Here is a 16,011-nt window from a genome sequence, read left to right as displayed (position 1 = left end):
CCCCGGGACTCACCCCCTCGCCACCAGGCACGCAGCTTCTTCCGCCCTCAGGAAATACGTTGCGACATCATGTAGATTATTGACTTGATTGGTGCAAAAACTGCACCCATCGTGCCCATATTCCGTTCATCGGCTACGACTGCCTAACACTGTCCTATTACAGAAAACAGGACTGGAATCCCGCAGACTAAAAAGCGCTGTCACACAACACAGCCTGAACTCCACGAACAGTGGCCCTTTTTCCTCTCTAGCTGCAGCAAGCCGGCGTGCCGTTTGTCACGGCGCCGTTCGTCGATACCGATGACATGTTCCTCGACGAAGGCACATCGATCGACGGATTCTGGGTGAAGAAGTCTGCTGGTCTCAGATTGATCTGATGTACTTCGGCAGGCCTGTCAATCAAGTCAGTTCTGGCGTTGGCGCATTTGAGGGAGCACAACTCACATTACGGGCCAGTCCTCAACTCGAGGATTGTGTGTCAGGCCGAACACACTCCAAATGACAACGTCGGTGTCCTTCACGGCGTCTTCCCGCTTGACGGCATCGCCAACGCCGCCAATTTCCTTCTTACTCTGTAGTGTATACCTGCCGCCTGCATACAATTCTCGATCAAGATATTTGGTGACCCAAACGTGGTGTTGGGCGAAAATAGCCCGTTGTGCCTGTCCGGATTCTGGTTGGGCGAGGAGAAGCTGCGTATCTGCAGGCGTAAACTTGTACCCAACAGGTCTCCCGCTGATAGGGTTTGTTTTGCTCTCATTGACGAGTTTGATGACACGATTGTGCCGAGATGAGGCGTCAATCCACTTCGAGTTCTCAACAGGCTCGCGGCGAACTTCATACAGATTGCCCGCCGGGTTGTTAGGGCCGAATGGGACGGCATGTGATTCCTCGACCACTACTGTGTTCTCGTTCCCGTCGATAGCGGGGTCTATGCGCACACAGAATATATGCTGATGATTCTGAGCCAGGGCACCAGGACTGACAATATTCCCGTACTTGCTAGTCTTGCCAGCGTCGATGTTGACGACGCTAACAATCCCTGTGGCCCTGGTTTCGATCGTGATGCCACCGGAGAGGTCAAACTTGTACGCAAACACGTACTCGTAGTTCGCCAGCGTGATAATGAACTGGACAACCAATTCTCGGTTTCTGGTAACCACCGCACGTCCCGTCCGCCAGTTGGTATGCTTCCATCCGATCCCATTATCCTGTTCGTGCAAGCAAATGACATTAGGGGCTACCTGTCCCTTGCCATCTGAGTCGACAATAACACCGTCGAAATACTTTATAGCTCCCAAGCAGTCACAGCCCAGCTGGAGATTGTTTGTTGCGTGTCCAAGGCTGCCGTCGCCAAAATCGAATGCCTGTTTCCGCGGAAAAGGTGCGCGCGGGTCCGCATAAGGGACCGTCATCTCACTGATGCTCAGTCGGTACATCACGCTTCGACCCTGATACGTCACGTCGTGGATCGTAGCACCCTCCCGAGGGTTAAAACCGACCCGGAAGCGCCAATTCTGCCACTCAACGAGGCCGCCAGTCACGCTAAACGATGGACCGTCGGGTTGAGCAACGTTCAGCGCCTTGAGAGTCTTCCTTGTGCCTTGAGGCAGCAGTTCTGGCACGTAGTCGGCAGCGCTGCAGTGGTCGATGACATTCTCCAAATGGGTGTCGTCCTGCAAGCCGTCCTGTTCGCCACCAGTCGGGAGCTTGTCCACTCTGACGATCTCTCGCGTCCTGGCATTCATGATAGGAATCAATGGTAGAGGGTAAGCATAGAAGTTGGAGTCGGGGTTGTTGAGTCTTGTGTCACGACCAAATAACAAGCCTTGGAAATATCGGTTATTCTCTTCATCTGCAGCTAGTCCACCATACGGCCATGGCTCAATGACGACTTCGAAGCCTTCCGGCAGTTTGAGTTTGGCAACTGCGTCTTTGAAGAGCTGTGACTTTCCACATGCCACGATAAGATGCTTGAACTCCGTCCTTTACTGGTCAGCGCTTGCTGTGGACGGCGAGAAATCACTTACGTGCTAAGTGAAGCATGGTGCTCTTCCGGAACTATCTCGTGGGATATCCTCTTCCCAGAAGATACGTCAATGATTGATTCGTGCGACTGGACGCCGCCTTTGCCGTCTAGAACATCGTACTGACATAGCGCTTGCCGAGGAAGGGGCGCTGGCGAGCTGCCGGCATGCTCTGCATCGAGATACTGTCGTAGTGCAGCCTTGGGAGGTTCGTCCAGGTAGAGCTCTCTGAAGAATAGCTTGTGCTCTGGGTGTAGGGTCTTGACAGCGTCTCTGGCACGACAAACTTCGTCGACGGTAAGTATATCCAGTGGATGGGGCGTCATGTTAGGCTTTCCAGATGACGTAGCTTGCCAAAGTGATATGACTTGCGGGTCACAGCTTAGAGGTGCAAGGTCTCTCGATGATCCGAAGAGCGAGCTCCCTTATATGTGTTCTATGAGTGTGCTTCCCAGAGTGCCTCGACACATCGACATCGGCTGAGACTGCCAAAGAAGGCTTAGCTGTTTTACTTCTTGGCGCAGTTCATCAATTCCGCCCCTGCGCAATGGCTTCCGCAGCTTACATCGATTATAATCGGATCCGAGCTCCTTCTCCGCTCCTGGCGGCCTCATACATACTGGGTGTTGGTAAATCATTGTACCTTCGGTGGAACGACCATAGTACGATGCCTTGCGATCTTTCAGGGGCCGGGTCGTGATCAACACGCCAGATCCTGCCCGCACCTGTTGAAGACGACTTGAATACTCCTCAGAAGACACAGCGCTAGTGATGGTCTGACTTCAGTACCATCTTGAACCACGAAAAAGTCTAGCAACGCCTTCCACAGAACTAGGACTATCATTTCTACACAGTAACGCAAGCACTACGATGAATGAACACATCTGATTGGCTCGGCCATCTCCGCCCACTTCATGGCAAGTCCATCCGCCGGAGGCTTTTGTTTTATTGCGGGGAAGCCAAATGGTTCAGTGTGGCGGGAACTTTGTGCTCGTATGCTTGCGTCCTGCTTGAAGCCCGAAGCATTTTGAAGGCTGCAAATCTGGACTCAGCTGTGTGCCATCGGAACTTGTACGCTCAAACAGACACGATCATTACTGCGTTTGGCACAACTACCAAGATTTACAAGCACGGCATAGTGTCCGAATTGAGCGTATCAGGAACAGTGCGTCGAAATCCGCGTCTCCAACAGCCTTTGATCACTAGCCCTTGCAGTGTTGCCCCTCGGCACCGCTACCACGGTATCTAGGATGCTGAGGATCTATCTGTCGCGCCGTACAATGACAGTGAGTAAATAAGTTGCGAGTATCCCAAACATTCCTTAAGACTATAACGTCACTGCTGTCCAATCCGAGTTGGTCGACTTCGTAAAAGTGGCCTGATATCATGGAGGGCGAGGTACTGTTTTCAGCAGTAAACATCATTGACGGCGATGAAGGGAGCCAGCCTTACGCCGCCGATGTGCTCATCCGGAACGGCATCATCGCTAAGATTGGACCCCCAAGGTCTCTTCACAGCGATAATGCCCGTCGGATTGATGGCGCTGGGTGCTACCTAACACCCGGATTTATCGATATGCATGCGCATTCTGATCTCTACCTATTGACTCACCCTACTCATGAGGCAAAGGTCACTCAAGGATGTACCGTGAGTCATACTGCAATTGAGCCACGAATCAGGCGATACCTCGTGTGAGTCCAGTCGCTGATCAGTGCAGACTGAGGTAGTTGGCCAGGATGGCATCTCATATGCACCTGTTCGCAACGAAAAGCAAATGCGAGCTATTCGAGAGCAAATTGCAGGATGGAACGGCAACCCCACTGACATAGAGTGTCAGACAGACTTGAAGCAGATTGGTCTGTTCGAATGGCGAACCATTGGAGAGTATCTTGATTGCCTGGACAGAAATCGAACAGCGACCAACGTTGCCGTCTTGGTTCCGCAAGGCAATTTACGTCTGCTTGCTTGTGGTCCATTCGATACTGTTGCAAAACCTGAGGAGATACTTGAACAGACAGAGCTACTCCGTGAGTCTATGGATCAAGGTGCTGTGGGCATGTCGAGGTACAGAGTTCCCTTAGACATCTTCTGCAAGTCTAACGTATGCTTCAACAGTGGACTGACTTACACGCCTGGCATGTATGCCTCGAACTCGGAGCTTGCATCACTTTGCAGAGTTCTCGCTCAAGAATATCCCGGATCATTCTACGCGCCGCATCACAGGAGCTACGGCTTTCGTGCTATTGAAAGCTACCAAGAAATGCTAGATCTGGGAAGCATGACCCGATGCCCCATACGTAAGTAGTGTTGATCATTGTCACATGTGGACATTTATGCAGGTACAGGACGGACTCCTCGACTTACTTCTCCGTCTAGACTTGACACACGCCACACTGAACTTCTCGGAGAACAAGGGCAGAGCTCCCACCCTTATATCCATGATAGACAAACATCTTGGACAAGGATTTGACGTCACACTCGATACGTATCCATACCTGCCTGGCTGCACAACGCTAGCCGCCTTACTGCCTAGCTGGGCTTCATCTGGCGGCCCTTCCGAAACAATGCAGCGCCTCGAAGACCCAGCTATCAAAGAACGCATCCGTGTTGCTGTCGAGGTCGAAGGATGTGATGGTGGACACGGCATCCCGACCAACTGGGACGAAATACAGGTTAGTAGATCTACCATGTTTCCCATTAATTCATTCGCTCAGACAAGATATTCACTGCTGCAGGTTGGCGAAGTGACAGATCCAACGATCGCTCACTACTCTGGTCGGCGGGTCGGCGAAATTGCCACGTCTCTGAACCAAAGACCCATTGAAATATTCTATGAGATACTCCAGAAAGACCGCCTTGCGACAAACTGCCTGATGCATATCGGCAACGAAGAGAATGTTCAAATGATCATGCAGCATCCCGTACACATGGCAGGCAGCGATGCAATTCTGCATGGGACCAAAGTACATCCTCGAGCCTATGGCACTTTCACTCGATATCTTGGTGAGCTCTTTGAAGTCTACTTTGCGACCCTGCAACTAATATTCCGACAGGGCATTACGCTCGAGATCTCGGTCTTTTGAAGCTCCCCTCCATGATTGCTCATCTCACCTCGCGACCAGCAAAGCGTCTTTCCATCTACCCTCATCGTGGTCGCATTGCGGAGGGCTCTGCAGCTGACATTGTTGTATTTGACGCTTCAACAGTGAAAGACATGGCAACATTCGATGAACCGAAAATGCCAAGCAGGGGTGTTCGCTTTGTGTTGGTCAACGGCCAGATTGTATTGGACGAGGGCAGGGTCACCGGTACCAGAGCTGGAAAACCCCTAAGGCGGCACAAGGACGGCACGGTAGGATCCTGATGCAACGAAGCTACAGCCATCGATGGTCGCGAGACACAGATGGTTTCGCAGCAGATGTTGGAACTGTGCCCGGGACCGGAATAGACCGGCAACTTGCTGATGGGACACTGTTATAACAAACGCATTATAGTGAGTGCTCCAGAGGTGGGAGGACGGGACTTGCCGATGTGCTCCTAGCCGAGCTACATCGAGACGAGGACTGAGGGGTCCAACTGATAGATATGTTGCACGAAGGTTGCTTCGCATCCCCTCCAAAAGTCCCCACAACGAAGCATCTGCAAATAGTCGCTGGCATACCTTGCTGGTGCGCGCGCATTTAGACCGGCCGCGTCACCGCTACCACTATCGTAGTGGGCGTCAAAAAACCTGCTTCTACTCGTAATGGTCGCATAAGATTTGGGGGAGTGGTGCAGATCGGCAGCACGGAACAGACGTACTCGGCAGCCACGATAAGCTAGCGAGATACCGAGTGCTCAAGGTTGCACCGAAGCTTGGAGAAGCTCACTAAGCTTTTACTTAGCACGTTGCTTGGAGAGCTCGCAAGCCTCCAGCTTCCAGCGAAATCCACTTGACCCCTCTCCTCGACCTTTCACCTTCCCAATGAGGGGCCTCCGACTACTGCGTTCCTGCAAAGACGCCGTTAGTGCCGTCCTGGTACTGGGGACAAGTCCTGTGCAATGCGACCCCAAGCTTGCGATAGAAGCCATAGCTTCGACCGGTGATGCAATCGCCAGAGCTTTGCTAGCTGTGAGAGCTGGCAGCGGCAGACAAAAACCGCACAGATCCAGCTGGCGCTTCTCTCGCGCCTCTGATATCAGGACTAGTCACGATGCGCTTCAACCTCGTTGTCGCCAGCCTTCTCGGTGTCGCCAGTGGATCGCCCACACTGGGCGGTCTCCGGGCCTCAAAAACCGAAAATCACCTCGTAGCTCGTCAGAGTCGACCAACGAGCTATCCTGCGAACACCATCGATCAACCGGTAAGCTCTTCGGCTACGTTCGCTGAGATGTTCTGACATGGTAGATCGATCATTTTCCCGATAGCCCTCGTTATGCGCCTCACACGAATGATACCTTCAAGCAGCGCTACTTCTTCGATGATACTTACTACAAAACTGGTGGACCTGTCTTCCTTTACATCGGGGGCGAGACGTCTGGCGAGAGTCGATTCAGTAATCTGGAGACCGGCATCATTCAGATTCTAATGCAGGCATTCAATGGCCTGGGTGTCATCCTAGAGAACCGCTACTATGGCCAGAGCTTGCCGTTTGGCAATTCAAGCACAACTGACGACTTGGCCTACTTGTCAAATGAGCAGAGTATGAGATCTTCCGCATTATGCTGTGCCCAAGACTGACGATGGACCAGCGATTGCTGATAATGCCTACTTCGCCCAGCATGCCACGTTTCCAGGCGTTCCTGGTAATCTCACTGCACCTGGCACGCCTTGGATCCTCTATGGAGGTAGCTTAGCGGGTGCGGAAACTGCATTTTCGGTTGTTACGTACGGCGGTACAGGAGAGAAGATTCTGTATGGCGGCATTGGATCCAGTGGCGTTATCCACGCAGTCTATGCATATCCCGAGTGGTGAGTCCGACGCTGCTGTCTGCAGTAGAATAGTCTGATGAATGCCAGGTATGATCCGATCCAGAAATTCGGACCTCAGGACTGCATTGCAAGGATCAACAACATCGTGGACAAAGTCGACATGCTTGTCGAGGCCAACAATACCGCTGCCGTTGGCCAGCTCAAGCAGCTCTTCGGTCTGCAAGATCTTGAGGATATCCGTGACTTTGTGTACACGATCGCCCTACCAGTAGGCGGACCTATGAATTACCCACTCGGAACTTGGCAGGAGCTGAATTGGAACGAGACTGTCTCTGACCCTCATTTCTGGTGGTTTTGCGGGAATGTCACAAATGATGACGCGCCGAAAAATATCACACAAAATGATTCCGCTCTGGCAAACTACACAAACGGCGAATCATGGCCTGGCTTGGGCGGGTACGCCAACTACTTTCAGCAGAACTATCTCCCACTTTGCCTAAGCGGCAACTATGGATCCTCAGACGATGGCTGCTTTGGAGTTTCCAATGGTCTGACGCAACCCTCTTTTGCAGAGATCATTCACAGCTAATTGCCGCATAGAATCATCCTTGGCTAACACCACGACCACAACAGCGCGAGCGTACCTTTACTCAAGTAGGAGACCCTGACCCGTCGTGCCTCGGACTATTGGACTAATGGTGACAGCGTGTACCGAGCTGGGAGCATACCAAGCTGCCCAGCCTTTGGGACGGCCGTCTCTCCTGTCAAGACAAATACAACCTGACTATACCCAACGCTGGTGCAACTGGGCCTTCCCTCCAGGGCGGTACAACTCCATCGACCCCAACGGCCCCAACCTCACCTATTACGACAGCTATGGTGACCTGAACATCACGGCCATGAATCTTGCCCTGATTGATGGAAGTATGTTTACTCTCGGACTCTGTTGACCGGCAAGTAGCCCAACTGACACCTGAACAGGTGCAGATGTCTGGAATGGTGTAGATTACCATTCGCCTGATGCCGGCAATCGCTACCCGTCGGTAAACCCTAGCGGAATTAACGAATACTTCATCAACGGTGCGGGACATCATTGGGATAGCTATGGCATTCTAGATGTCGAAGCTGAGCCGGACATGATCCGCGAGGCCCATCTTTGGGAGATCCGTACCGTGGGCAAGTGGCTCGACGCGTGGACTGTGAGTTAAAAACTTCTATGTTACCTTTCTGGGTTCACTGATACCGTGACAGCCTGATTGGTATACAAGGTAATGAGACGAACCTTCTTGAAGGGACAGGTGAAGCTCCGCGACAAGCAATCAATATTGGACACTCTAGATCGAGCCGGGGATGTACAAGTATGGCTCTTGAAGATCAAGGACCATATGAGCGATCTAACGGCTGCAAGTCGTAGCACACTAGGTCGTCCCTTGCTCAAGGCCGATTTTCCAGCAAATCAGAGGATGTTCCCAGCTCTCGTCAGGGTCATGTCCCCAGCGGCCTGCCTAATCCATGCTAAGCCAGCCACGTCAGAGCTTTCGCACGTGCCTTAATCAGCGTTCGACCCCAGCGTTGCAGGGACACTGCTCCGCAATCTGGGGATCTGCTTTTCAGTGGCTGAATATTTGGTCCGCGGTAATACGGCTGTAGATCTCTTGCTTCCCCATACCCACCTTCGTCATCATTTCCTCCTGTGGCTTGCCGCCCCGCGGGTTGCTGTAACAGGAAATACCGTCCAAGCTGTTGTGTCATTGTTAAATGAACCTCCAAGCACGCTTAATGTACCAAGCTCTGCACTTCCGAGCTTGCTTTCTCTTGACATCCGCCACCATGTTTGGCAAATCGGACAAGAAGAACTACTTCGGCCTTCGAGGATCGAAGCTACAGATCGCTGTCGGCGTTCTCGCTGGCCTCGATTTCCTTCTCTTCGGCTACGACCAAGGTGTCACTGGCGGTCTCTTGACGCTGATCAGCTTCCGCGAGCAATTCCCAACAATTGACCAGTATGCATCGGACATCTCAGCCGAGGAACGGAACGCTCGCTCGACTTATCAAGGCATTACAGTTGCAAGTTACAATTTAGGATGTTTCTGCGGTTCGTAAGCACACGATCAAGGGGGCTGTACTAATTCGCACAGGCGCCGTCGCTTGCATTTTCCTCGGCAACCCTTTGGGGAGGCGGCGGACCATATTCGTCGGTACATGCATCATGGTAGTGGGTGCTATACTACAATCAAGTTCCTATCAACTTGAACAATTTATCATCGGACGACTGGTGACCGGTTTCGGAAATGGCTTAAATACGTCAACCATCCCAACCTGGCAAAGCGAGTGTTCTCGCTCGCATCAGAGAGGCAAGCTGGTCATGATCGAAGGCTCTCTGATCGTCTGTGGTGTCATGATAGCATACTGGATTGATTTCGGCCTCTACTTCACAGACCCAAATCCAGTGTCTTGGAGGTTTCCGGTAAGTGGTCAAACTTTTTTGCATGTGCCTTACTGATCGTTTCATAGCTTGCATTCCAGATCTTCTTCTGCATTCCGATCATCCTTTTCATCTTTTCGCTACCCGAATCACCTCGTTGGCTTCTCCTCAGAGGCAGAGAAGATGAAGCATTGGAAGTGCTAGCGGTTCTGAATGATGTCGAACCTGACAGCCAGTTCGTCACTAACGAATTCTATGCCATCAAAGATACTGTCCTTGAGGCATCGAAAGGAAGCTTTCGGGACCTCTTCACGATGGATGAGAATCGACACTTCCACAGAGTCGTTCTCGCCTACGTCAACCAGATGTTTCAGCAAATTTCAGGAATCAACCTCATTACCTACTACATTCCGAATGTGCTCGAGAACGAAGTCGGCCTCTCTGCCTTCAACGCAAAGCTTATCGCAGCCTGTAACGGAACAGAATACTTCATGGCTTCATGGATTGCTATTTTCACCATTGAGAAAGTCGGCCGCAGAAAGCTGATGATCTTCGGTGCTGCAGGAATGTCTATCTGTATGGTGGTCCTTGCAATCACCGACTCGCTGCACACTACCAAAGCCGGCATCGTGGAGACCGTCTTCCTGTTCCTTTTCAACACTTGCTTCGCCATTGGATGGCTTGGTATGACGTGGCTGTATCCTGCAGAGATTGTGCCACTCAAGATCCGGGCTCCGGCAAATGCTGTGTCGACCACTGCCAACTGGATTTGGAACTTCATGGTAAATCTCCTGTACTTGAATGGTGTTATGTTTCAACGCTGACGTTGTCCAGGTCGTCATGATCACGCCCGTTGCGTTTACCAGTATTGGTTACAAGACCTACATTATTTTTGCTGTCATCAATGGCGCTCTGATTCTGCCCGTCACCTACTTCTTCTACCCTGAGACAGCATATCGGTCTCTCGAGGAGATGGATGCTATCTTTGTGAAGAATCGCTCGATCTTTACTACGGTCAGAGATGCGAAGAACGAACCGCATCGATACGATAAGCAGGGTAACGTGCTCATCGACTATGAAGCTACTGAAGAGCATGAGCGTCGCCGCAGCAGTGTCGCCTACACTGCACCGAGGCGCTTGAGCCGGACTTCTGGTGATGAGAAAGGAGTAGTGGAACACGACGCCTGAGATTGAGCAGGCTTACAAGAACGGCAATTTTTCAATGTGGTCGACAGGCCGTCTACTGTCGCGTTTGCCCAAGATGAGTTGCAAGTGTGAGAGCTTCAATCGAACACCGATGGAGGGTTTATGCCGATAACGTATATGACACCGACAAGAGTGAATCTGGAGAGAATTACACTGTACACCAAATGTACCTTTATTTTCAGCACATCATAAACGCCCTGCTTGGGACAGGCGCAGCCGGTGCCCGGTGGCCAACTGGACTATTCTATAAAGTTGTGTGAAACATCGTTCGATCGAATTGGGCCAGGTAGACAGACTCGCCAGGGTGTGACTGCGCTCCCGGCTTGTAAATAAGATTTCTATTCCACACAGCCATAGATTTGGGCCCTGAGCATACCTACAAAAACACGAGATGCATAATTGTGGCATGCATCTTCTGCAGATTCAAATGGAGCAGGCAACCCTTGTCCCAACGTTGGTTTCACTATACCATATCGCGGTTCGAGTGCGCTTGCTAATAGAGGTGCGGTGCACAAATCCACGGTACCTACTGAAGAGGTTCAAGTCATATACTCACCGAGAACAGTATCGTCGATGCTAGTCGTGACTGGGCACTACAGAAAGATACTATGTCTAGATGTTTATGAATTGATATGATACTTGCGGCTGATACAAAGCCCGAACACAACCTTTTCACTGCACAGGCTGTCTGACTTTGAACCTGAACTCCTCGCCTCGGTCGAGGTACACAACCTTATTTTCCAGGCCTGCTGATTGTACTTCCTTCTTGAAGTCTGAAAGGGGAGATAAGAAAACGTCGTAATCGCTGCACCTGTCAGTTGCGCACTATGGTCGGATAGGGAAGGGACGTACTCATAATGAATAGGTATCGTGACATTGGGCTGGATCAGCTTTACCAATTGGATCCCTTGCTTTGCATCCATGGTCACCATTAACAAGGGTAGATTAGGTCCTGGAATCGTAGTACCGCCCAGATGGATCAACATCAGGTCGATTGGTTTTCCAGCATGCGTATACATTTCTGGGATTTTCTTTAGGTCATCGATCAACAGCGTGTCTCCGCTGATATAAATTCGATACCCACAGTCGAAGCCTTCGGCTTCTTCCGATGCGTCTGGCTTGTAGCCGAGCTCTAGGAGCCAACCATTTGTTGGTGGCACGGCGCCTAAGATCTCATTTGCAACGTTGAGGGGACCGGGCGGAACATGCTTCCCAGGCATCCCGGTTACTTTGATGTATGGCGACAATTCCCCTGTCGGGTCATTCGCGCCTTGCTTAATACTCATAAATGTACTGTCCCATGCATCCAGAGCGGTCACAGCAGTGAAGGATTCGCCGTCGCCTTTGTTGGAGAGATGCTGCTTGGCGTGTGGTGTGCTAATGATGGGCAAATCTCGTCGCAGTGTAGCTTCAACATGCTGATCGAAGTGATCTGCGTGGTAGTGACTGAGCAGGACAACGTCAATGGGTGGTAGCTCTTCCAGATCGACATAAGGATTCGTTTTCCGAGTGCCGGTCACACCAGGTCCCAGGTGTACGTGGTCTCCAGCGTGCAAAAAGTTTGGGTCGGTCATCAGAGTGAGGTTAGACCATTGCAATACCGTGGTGGCGGTTCCAATGAAGAGTAGAGAAGCGTTGGCACCATTCTCGCTGTCAGCGTCGGGGTTGTTCTTTGAAGCGGTTGCATCACGAAGACTCTTGTCGTGGCCTCCATCCAATGGCTGATTCCGTAGAGGTGAACGCTTGTCAGCGGTGTTGATATTGAGAACCTCCATGATTGTGTTTCGACGCGAGCCAAACTGTGCAGATGCTACGAGCTGGTTACAAGTGGGTTGGTTTTCGGAAATCGGGAATGCGGTGCGGCCGTGAGATGATGCGTGTATGACGCACTTTCAAGATGCCCGGTCTCTCTTCCTATTGATCCACCATTAGCCGAAACTGGTAGTGAAGCATTTCCATGCCGTAGACTGTAGGATTTGAAGGATAGATGGATCTCGGGGTGTATGATGAATCATCTTCAACATTGAAAATTGAGCTATGAACACACTCTTCCTCACGTCGCTACTTTTCGCAGGCTCACCCGACGAGGCGATACGTCTCAGATCATGCAGGCCAGACTGTGTCATCGCCGTGGTAGTCAATCCATTGCCTCACATATCTCCGTCTACTCCCCTCTCGACGCACTTCAGCTTTGCACCTCCGCCCACCGATGTCGACCATTAGCTAACTCTCAGCGGAGAAGACCGAACCCTTCATGGATCCGATAGACATGCTGCAAGGGGTTTCTTTCCTTTATTCGAGAGTCCTGTCGTGAGTAGCTGGGCGCTCTTTGAATCCGCCCTTGCAATCTCAAGGGCGCTTCGAGGGCCGTGCATTGTAGCGCCTAGTCACCAGCAACCCATGGCTGCACCAGATAAAGCGTCGGCCGGATAGATATGTTCCTAGTCATGCCAGACTCCGTAGCTCCTGCCAGTGACAGGGTGTAAACATGGACGTGCCATGCGAGCGAATCATCGGCCACTAATGCGGTAGCTGGAGTGTGAAGCAATCACTTCGCACCAGCTAGGCTTAAGCCAGAATTGGTTGACGTACGACCCAAGATTGCATCATTATTGGGATGGTGAATTCCTGGCGGTGGATAGGCGCTGTGAACCGTGTCCTTACTTGACAAGTCGACAGCTAGCGCGGAAGCCTCGCCTGTTGTATTTCAGAAGACCAATGAGAGGTCACTTTGCAGCCAAGAGTGTGTTCAGGGAGGGACATTTAATCGATAAAACCTTGTCCTCGTGGTTGTATGTGATCTTGTCACCATAGAATGATTGTTCTCATCGATTGCATGAGACAATGCCTTGGGCTTCTGTACTGGCTGGGATCGGGTTTGCGTATTCTTGTTGCCGTAGCGAGCGGATATACGCCAGATCTGCGTCCCTTCTGCTCTCTGTCGACGGCGGTAGAGTCTGCGTTGCGAAGAGGAGACAGGGCGGCGATCAGGAGGAGGTGGTGGTGAAGACCGAGGCGATGGCGTCGGGCTCAAGTCGCTTCGAGCGTCGTCATCGGCCTGGCTTTGGAGGTAGTTCTCGAAGTAGGCTTGAAATGCCGACAGTCTACGATCTCGCGCCGGCCGGCTTTGTCGTTCGGAATACTGCCATAGCTTGCCGATGGCTCTGTTGACTGTTTGTTGGGCGCGTAGACCATCCAGCTTCAGCGTGCCGTCATAAGTTTGTGTGCCTCGTGTGCGAGGCATGTTCGTCGTTCATGGGATAGTAAGAGGTAGGTCGAGTTCGAGTATTCAATTTGCAACACGATCGCAGGAACTATGTTTGGTAAAGGTAGTCGATTGTTGTCCGCAGGTGAGGTGAGGTTGTCCACGCCAAGGGTGGCGGGAATGTTGGTCCGTGCGTCACGAGGCTTATTGCCAAGTATGACGAGGCTGACAATCGCGACGCGTGAAGCGCAGTTGCTGCCTGCTGCCCTCCAACATGCGAACCACGTGCTCGAGTCATCGCGCCATGCGCTGACGCCTGTCGCGCTATAAAGTCTCGCGCTTCGCTCTCTGAGGCCTTCTGCCTGGTTTGCTTCCTTTCTAGTCCTGTCGCTCGGTCTTGCTTGCTTCCGGTTGCCGATTGAGCCAGTGTAATGTCCGGAGATACCCAGACACTGTCCGAATTCGAAGCCGAGCAACGAGCAGCGCGTGAGGACTCCGAGGATACCCCTGACAATTTCGACTTCGACTTTGCACAGCTTGTGCCCGTGAACGACTCCGCGAAGTTGGCCTTTGATGAGCTCGCAAGACTAAGATCCGCAGACCCCGAGTGGAACCCTCACGCTCGCAACTATATCCATGTTGACGAGGAGCAAGAGAACTTCGGAGATGATGACCAGTCGGATGAGCCTAGCTCTACGTCGCGAAGCATATATACTGGCTACTTCCGGCTGAGCCTTGGTCTTCAACCAAAGCGCTTTGCTCGTGGCTGGGTTATCGGCAGCGGTCGACAAGCTCTGTCGGATCCAGATGTGGATTTCCTGGTGACCGTGGATGGTAGGAGAGATCGCGTGCGTAGTCGACATGCGCAGATTGTATATCATCGCGAAACGAGAGTCCTGATGTTGAAAGTGCCCCCAAAGAAGAACGTGATTCTTGATGGCGTGAAGGTCCAGAACGGGACCGCAGCGTTGACGCGGCGCACTTCCGGACTTACAATCGGAAATCTCTCTTTCCAGTTGCAGTTTCATGAGCATCGCAGGACAGAGTACCTCGCCCAACTTGACAAGATTGCAGAACTCTCGACGTACTTCGTTGGGGATCGCATCGAGACTCTTGACCCTACCCCATCCGATCAGTACTTTACTCTCCATGGCTACCAGTTCCAAACTCCTCAAGCAGCCGGCGCTTATGGTGTGGTCTCAGCCTGCGTTAAGGATACAACCGGTGATGTCTACGCGGTGAAGAGGGTGAAGAAGTCTCGCGACACCATGAAGGAGGTGGAGAAAGAACTGGAGATTTTCGAGGCGTTGCAGACGCATGTGAGTGTCCCCATTCCTATTCGATGTGAAGGCTGATATACTCGAGGCACATATTTGTTGCTTAGTCGAACATTTCACACTTGGCGCCGCAAGAGTGCAGGAACTCTACATGATCCTTTCGCCGTATGCACCGCGCACCCTTGCGGAGTGGCTGAGAACTCCCAATGACAAGAGTCAACTACTTCGCGCTTTCCATCAAGGGGCACAGGGTCTGCGGCACATCCATTCTTGCGGCGTCATTCATCGCGATATCAAGCCCGACAATATCCTCATTACCAACGACTCCCGTGTAGTCATTACCGACTTTGGGCATTCAACAACTCAGACGCGCTGTCAAAATCATTACAAGGGCACTCTTCGCTACCTGCCTCCTGAGATCTATGAGCTGAAAGAGGGGATATCGCAAAGGGGATACTGGAGCGACAAAGCAGATGTTTTCAGCTATGGCATCATCGGTTTCGAGATGTTCCACCGACCATTTCGCCGCCTTCGCAACGGCATGATCAGCAGACAAACGCAACTCGTGCTGTTACAGGAGCTGAATGTGCCCACAAATCAGCTGTATACCCTTTTGAGAAACATGTTGGCATGGGACCCCGCGAGGAGGACCACTATTCGCGATGTCTTACTCGCATCTTTCTGGCCAGACGCCGAAACGACAACACAGCCGAAGAAGCGAGTGCACGTGGACATAGGCTGAATGCGAGCGCCATTACGACGACAATAACCTATGAACTTCACTGACGTGGATGAAATCTGCTTGAAGTCATACCTCTCGAGTGAGCGGCGGTAGCCACTAGGTTCTCGGCCTATTGGATCCTGGGCTGTGATGCAGTGTCGGCTCACAAAAGCGGTAGTGCGAGCAGTGGTATCCCTTAGGGTTAGGGTTAGGGTTAGGGTTAGGGTTAGGGTTAGGG

General features: G+C 51.9%; 6 protein-coding genes across 6 annotated transcripts; 4 read left to right on the top strand and 2 right to left on the bottom strand.

The window, feature by feature from the left end:
- Nucleotides 1-247: 247 nt before the first annotated feature.
- Nucleotides 248-2,353, bottom strand: HMPREF1541_10137 (uncharacterized protein; the record flags this gene model as incomplete). The annotated part of the gene is made up of 3 exons (XM_008714808.1): nt 248-392; nt 445-1,986; nt 2,031-2,353. The coding sequence occupies 3 exons, from the start codon at nt 2,351-2,353 to the stop codon at nt 248-250; spliced, it is 2,010 nt and encodes a 669-aa protein (XP_008713030.1).
- A 1,060-nt stretch (nt 2,354-3,413) lies between these two features.
- HMPREF1541_10136 (uncharacterized protein) lies at nt 3,414-5,391 on the top strand (the record flags this gene model as incomplete). Its single annotated transcript, XM_008714807.1, has 6 exons — nt 3,414-3,674; nt 3,745-4,091; nt 4,143-4,324; nt 4,404-4,699; nt 4,763-5,030; nt 5,081-5,391. 6 exons carry the CDS (start codon nt 3,414-3,416, stop codon nt 5,389-5,391), a joined length of 1,665 nt encoding a protein of 554 aa, XP_008713029.1.
- Nucleotides 5,392-6,220: 829 nt separating this feature from the next.
- On the top strand, nt 6,221-8,147 carry HMPREF1541_10135 (uncharacterized protein; the record flags this gene model as incomplete). Its single annotated transcript, XM_008714806.1, has 7 exons — nt 6,221-6,370; nt 6,415-6,709; nt 6,759-6,978; nt 7,027-7,487; nt 7,540-7,593; nt 7,645-7,863; nt 7,921-8,147. The coding sequence occupies 7 exons, from the start codon at nt 6,221-6,223 to the stop codon at nt 8,145-8,147; spliced, it is 1,626 nt and encodes a 541-aa protein (XP_008713028.1).
- A 622-nt stretch (nt 8,148-8,769) lies between these two features.
- On the top strand, nt 8,770-10,552 carry HMPREF1541_10134 (uncharacterized protein; the record flags this gene model as incomplete). Its single annotated transcript, XM_008714805.1, has 4 exons — nt 8,770-9,034; nt 9,078-9,406; nt 9,454-10,146; nt 10,199-10,552. 4 exons carry the CDS (start codon nt 8,770-8,772, stop codon nt 10,550-10,552), a joined length of 1,641 nt encoding a protein of 546 aa, XP_008713027.1.
- A 690-nt stretch (nt 10,553-11,242) lies between these two features.
- HMPREF1541_10133 (uncharacterized protein) lies at nt 11,243-12,345 on the bottom strand (the record flags this gene model as incomplete). The annotated part of the gene is made up of 2 exons (XM_008714804.1): nt 11,243-11,375; nt 11,423-12,345. 2 exons carry the CDS (start codon nt 12,343-12,345, stop codon nt 11,243-11,245), a joined length of 1,056 nt encoding a protein of 351 aa, XP_008713026.1.
- A 1,861-nt stretch (nt 12,346-14,206) lies between these two features.
- Nucleotides 14,207-15,794, top strand: HMPREF1541_10132 (uncharacterized protein; the record flags this gene model as incomplete). The annotated part of the gene is made up of 2 exons (XM_008714803.1): nt 14,207-15,094; nt 15,141-15,794. The coding sequence occupies 2 exons, from the start codon at nt 14,207-14,209 to the stop codon at nt 15,792-15,794; spliced, it is 1,542 nt and encodes a 513-aa protein (XP_008713025.1).
- Between the last annotated feature and the right edge of the window lie 217 nt (nt 15,795-16,011).

This window comes from Cyphellophora europaea (genome assembly GCF_000365145.1).
Source record: "Cyphellophora europaea CBS 101466 unplaced genomic scaffold supercont1.12, whole genome shotgun sequence".
NCBI classification, from domain to species: Eukaryota; Fungi; Ascomycota; class Eurotiomycetes; order Chaetothyriales; family Cyphellophoraceae; genus Cyphellophora; species Cyphellophora europaea.
The sequence above is the reverse complement of the archived record's forward strand: the minus strand, read 5'-3'. Positions and strand labels throughout refer to the sequence as shown.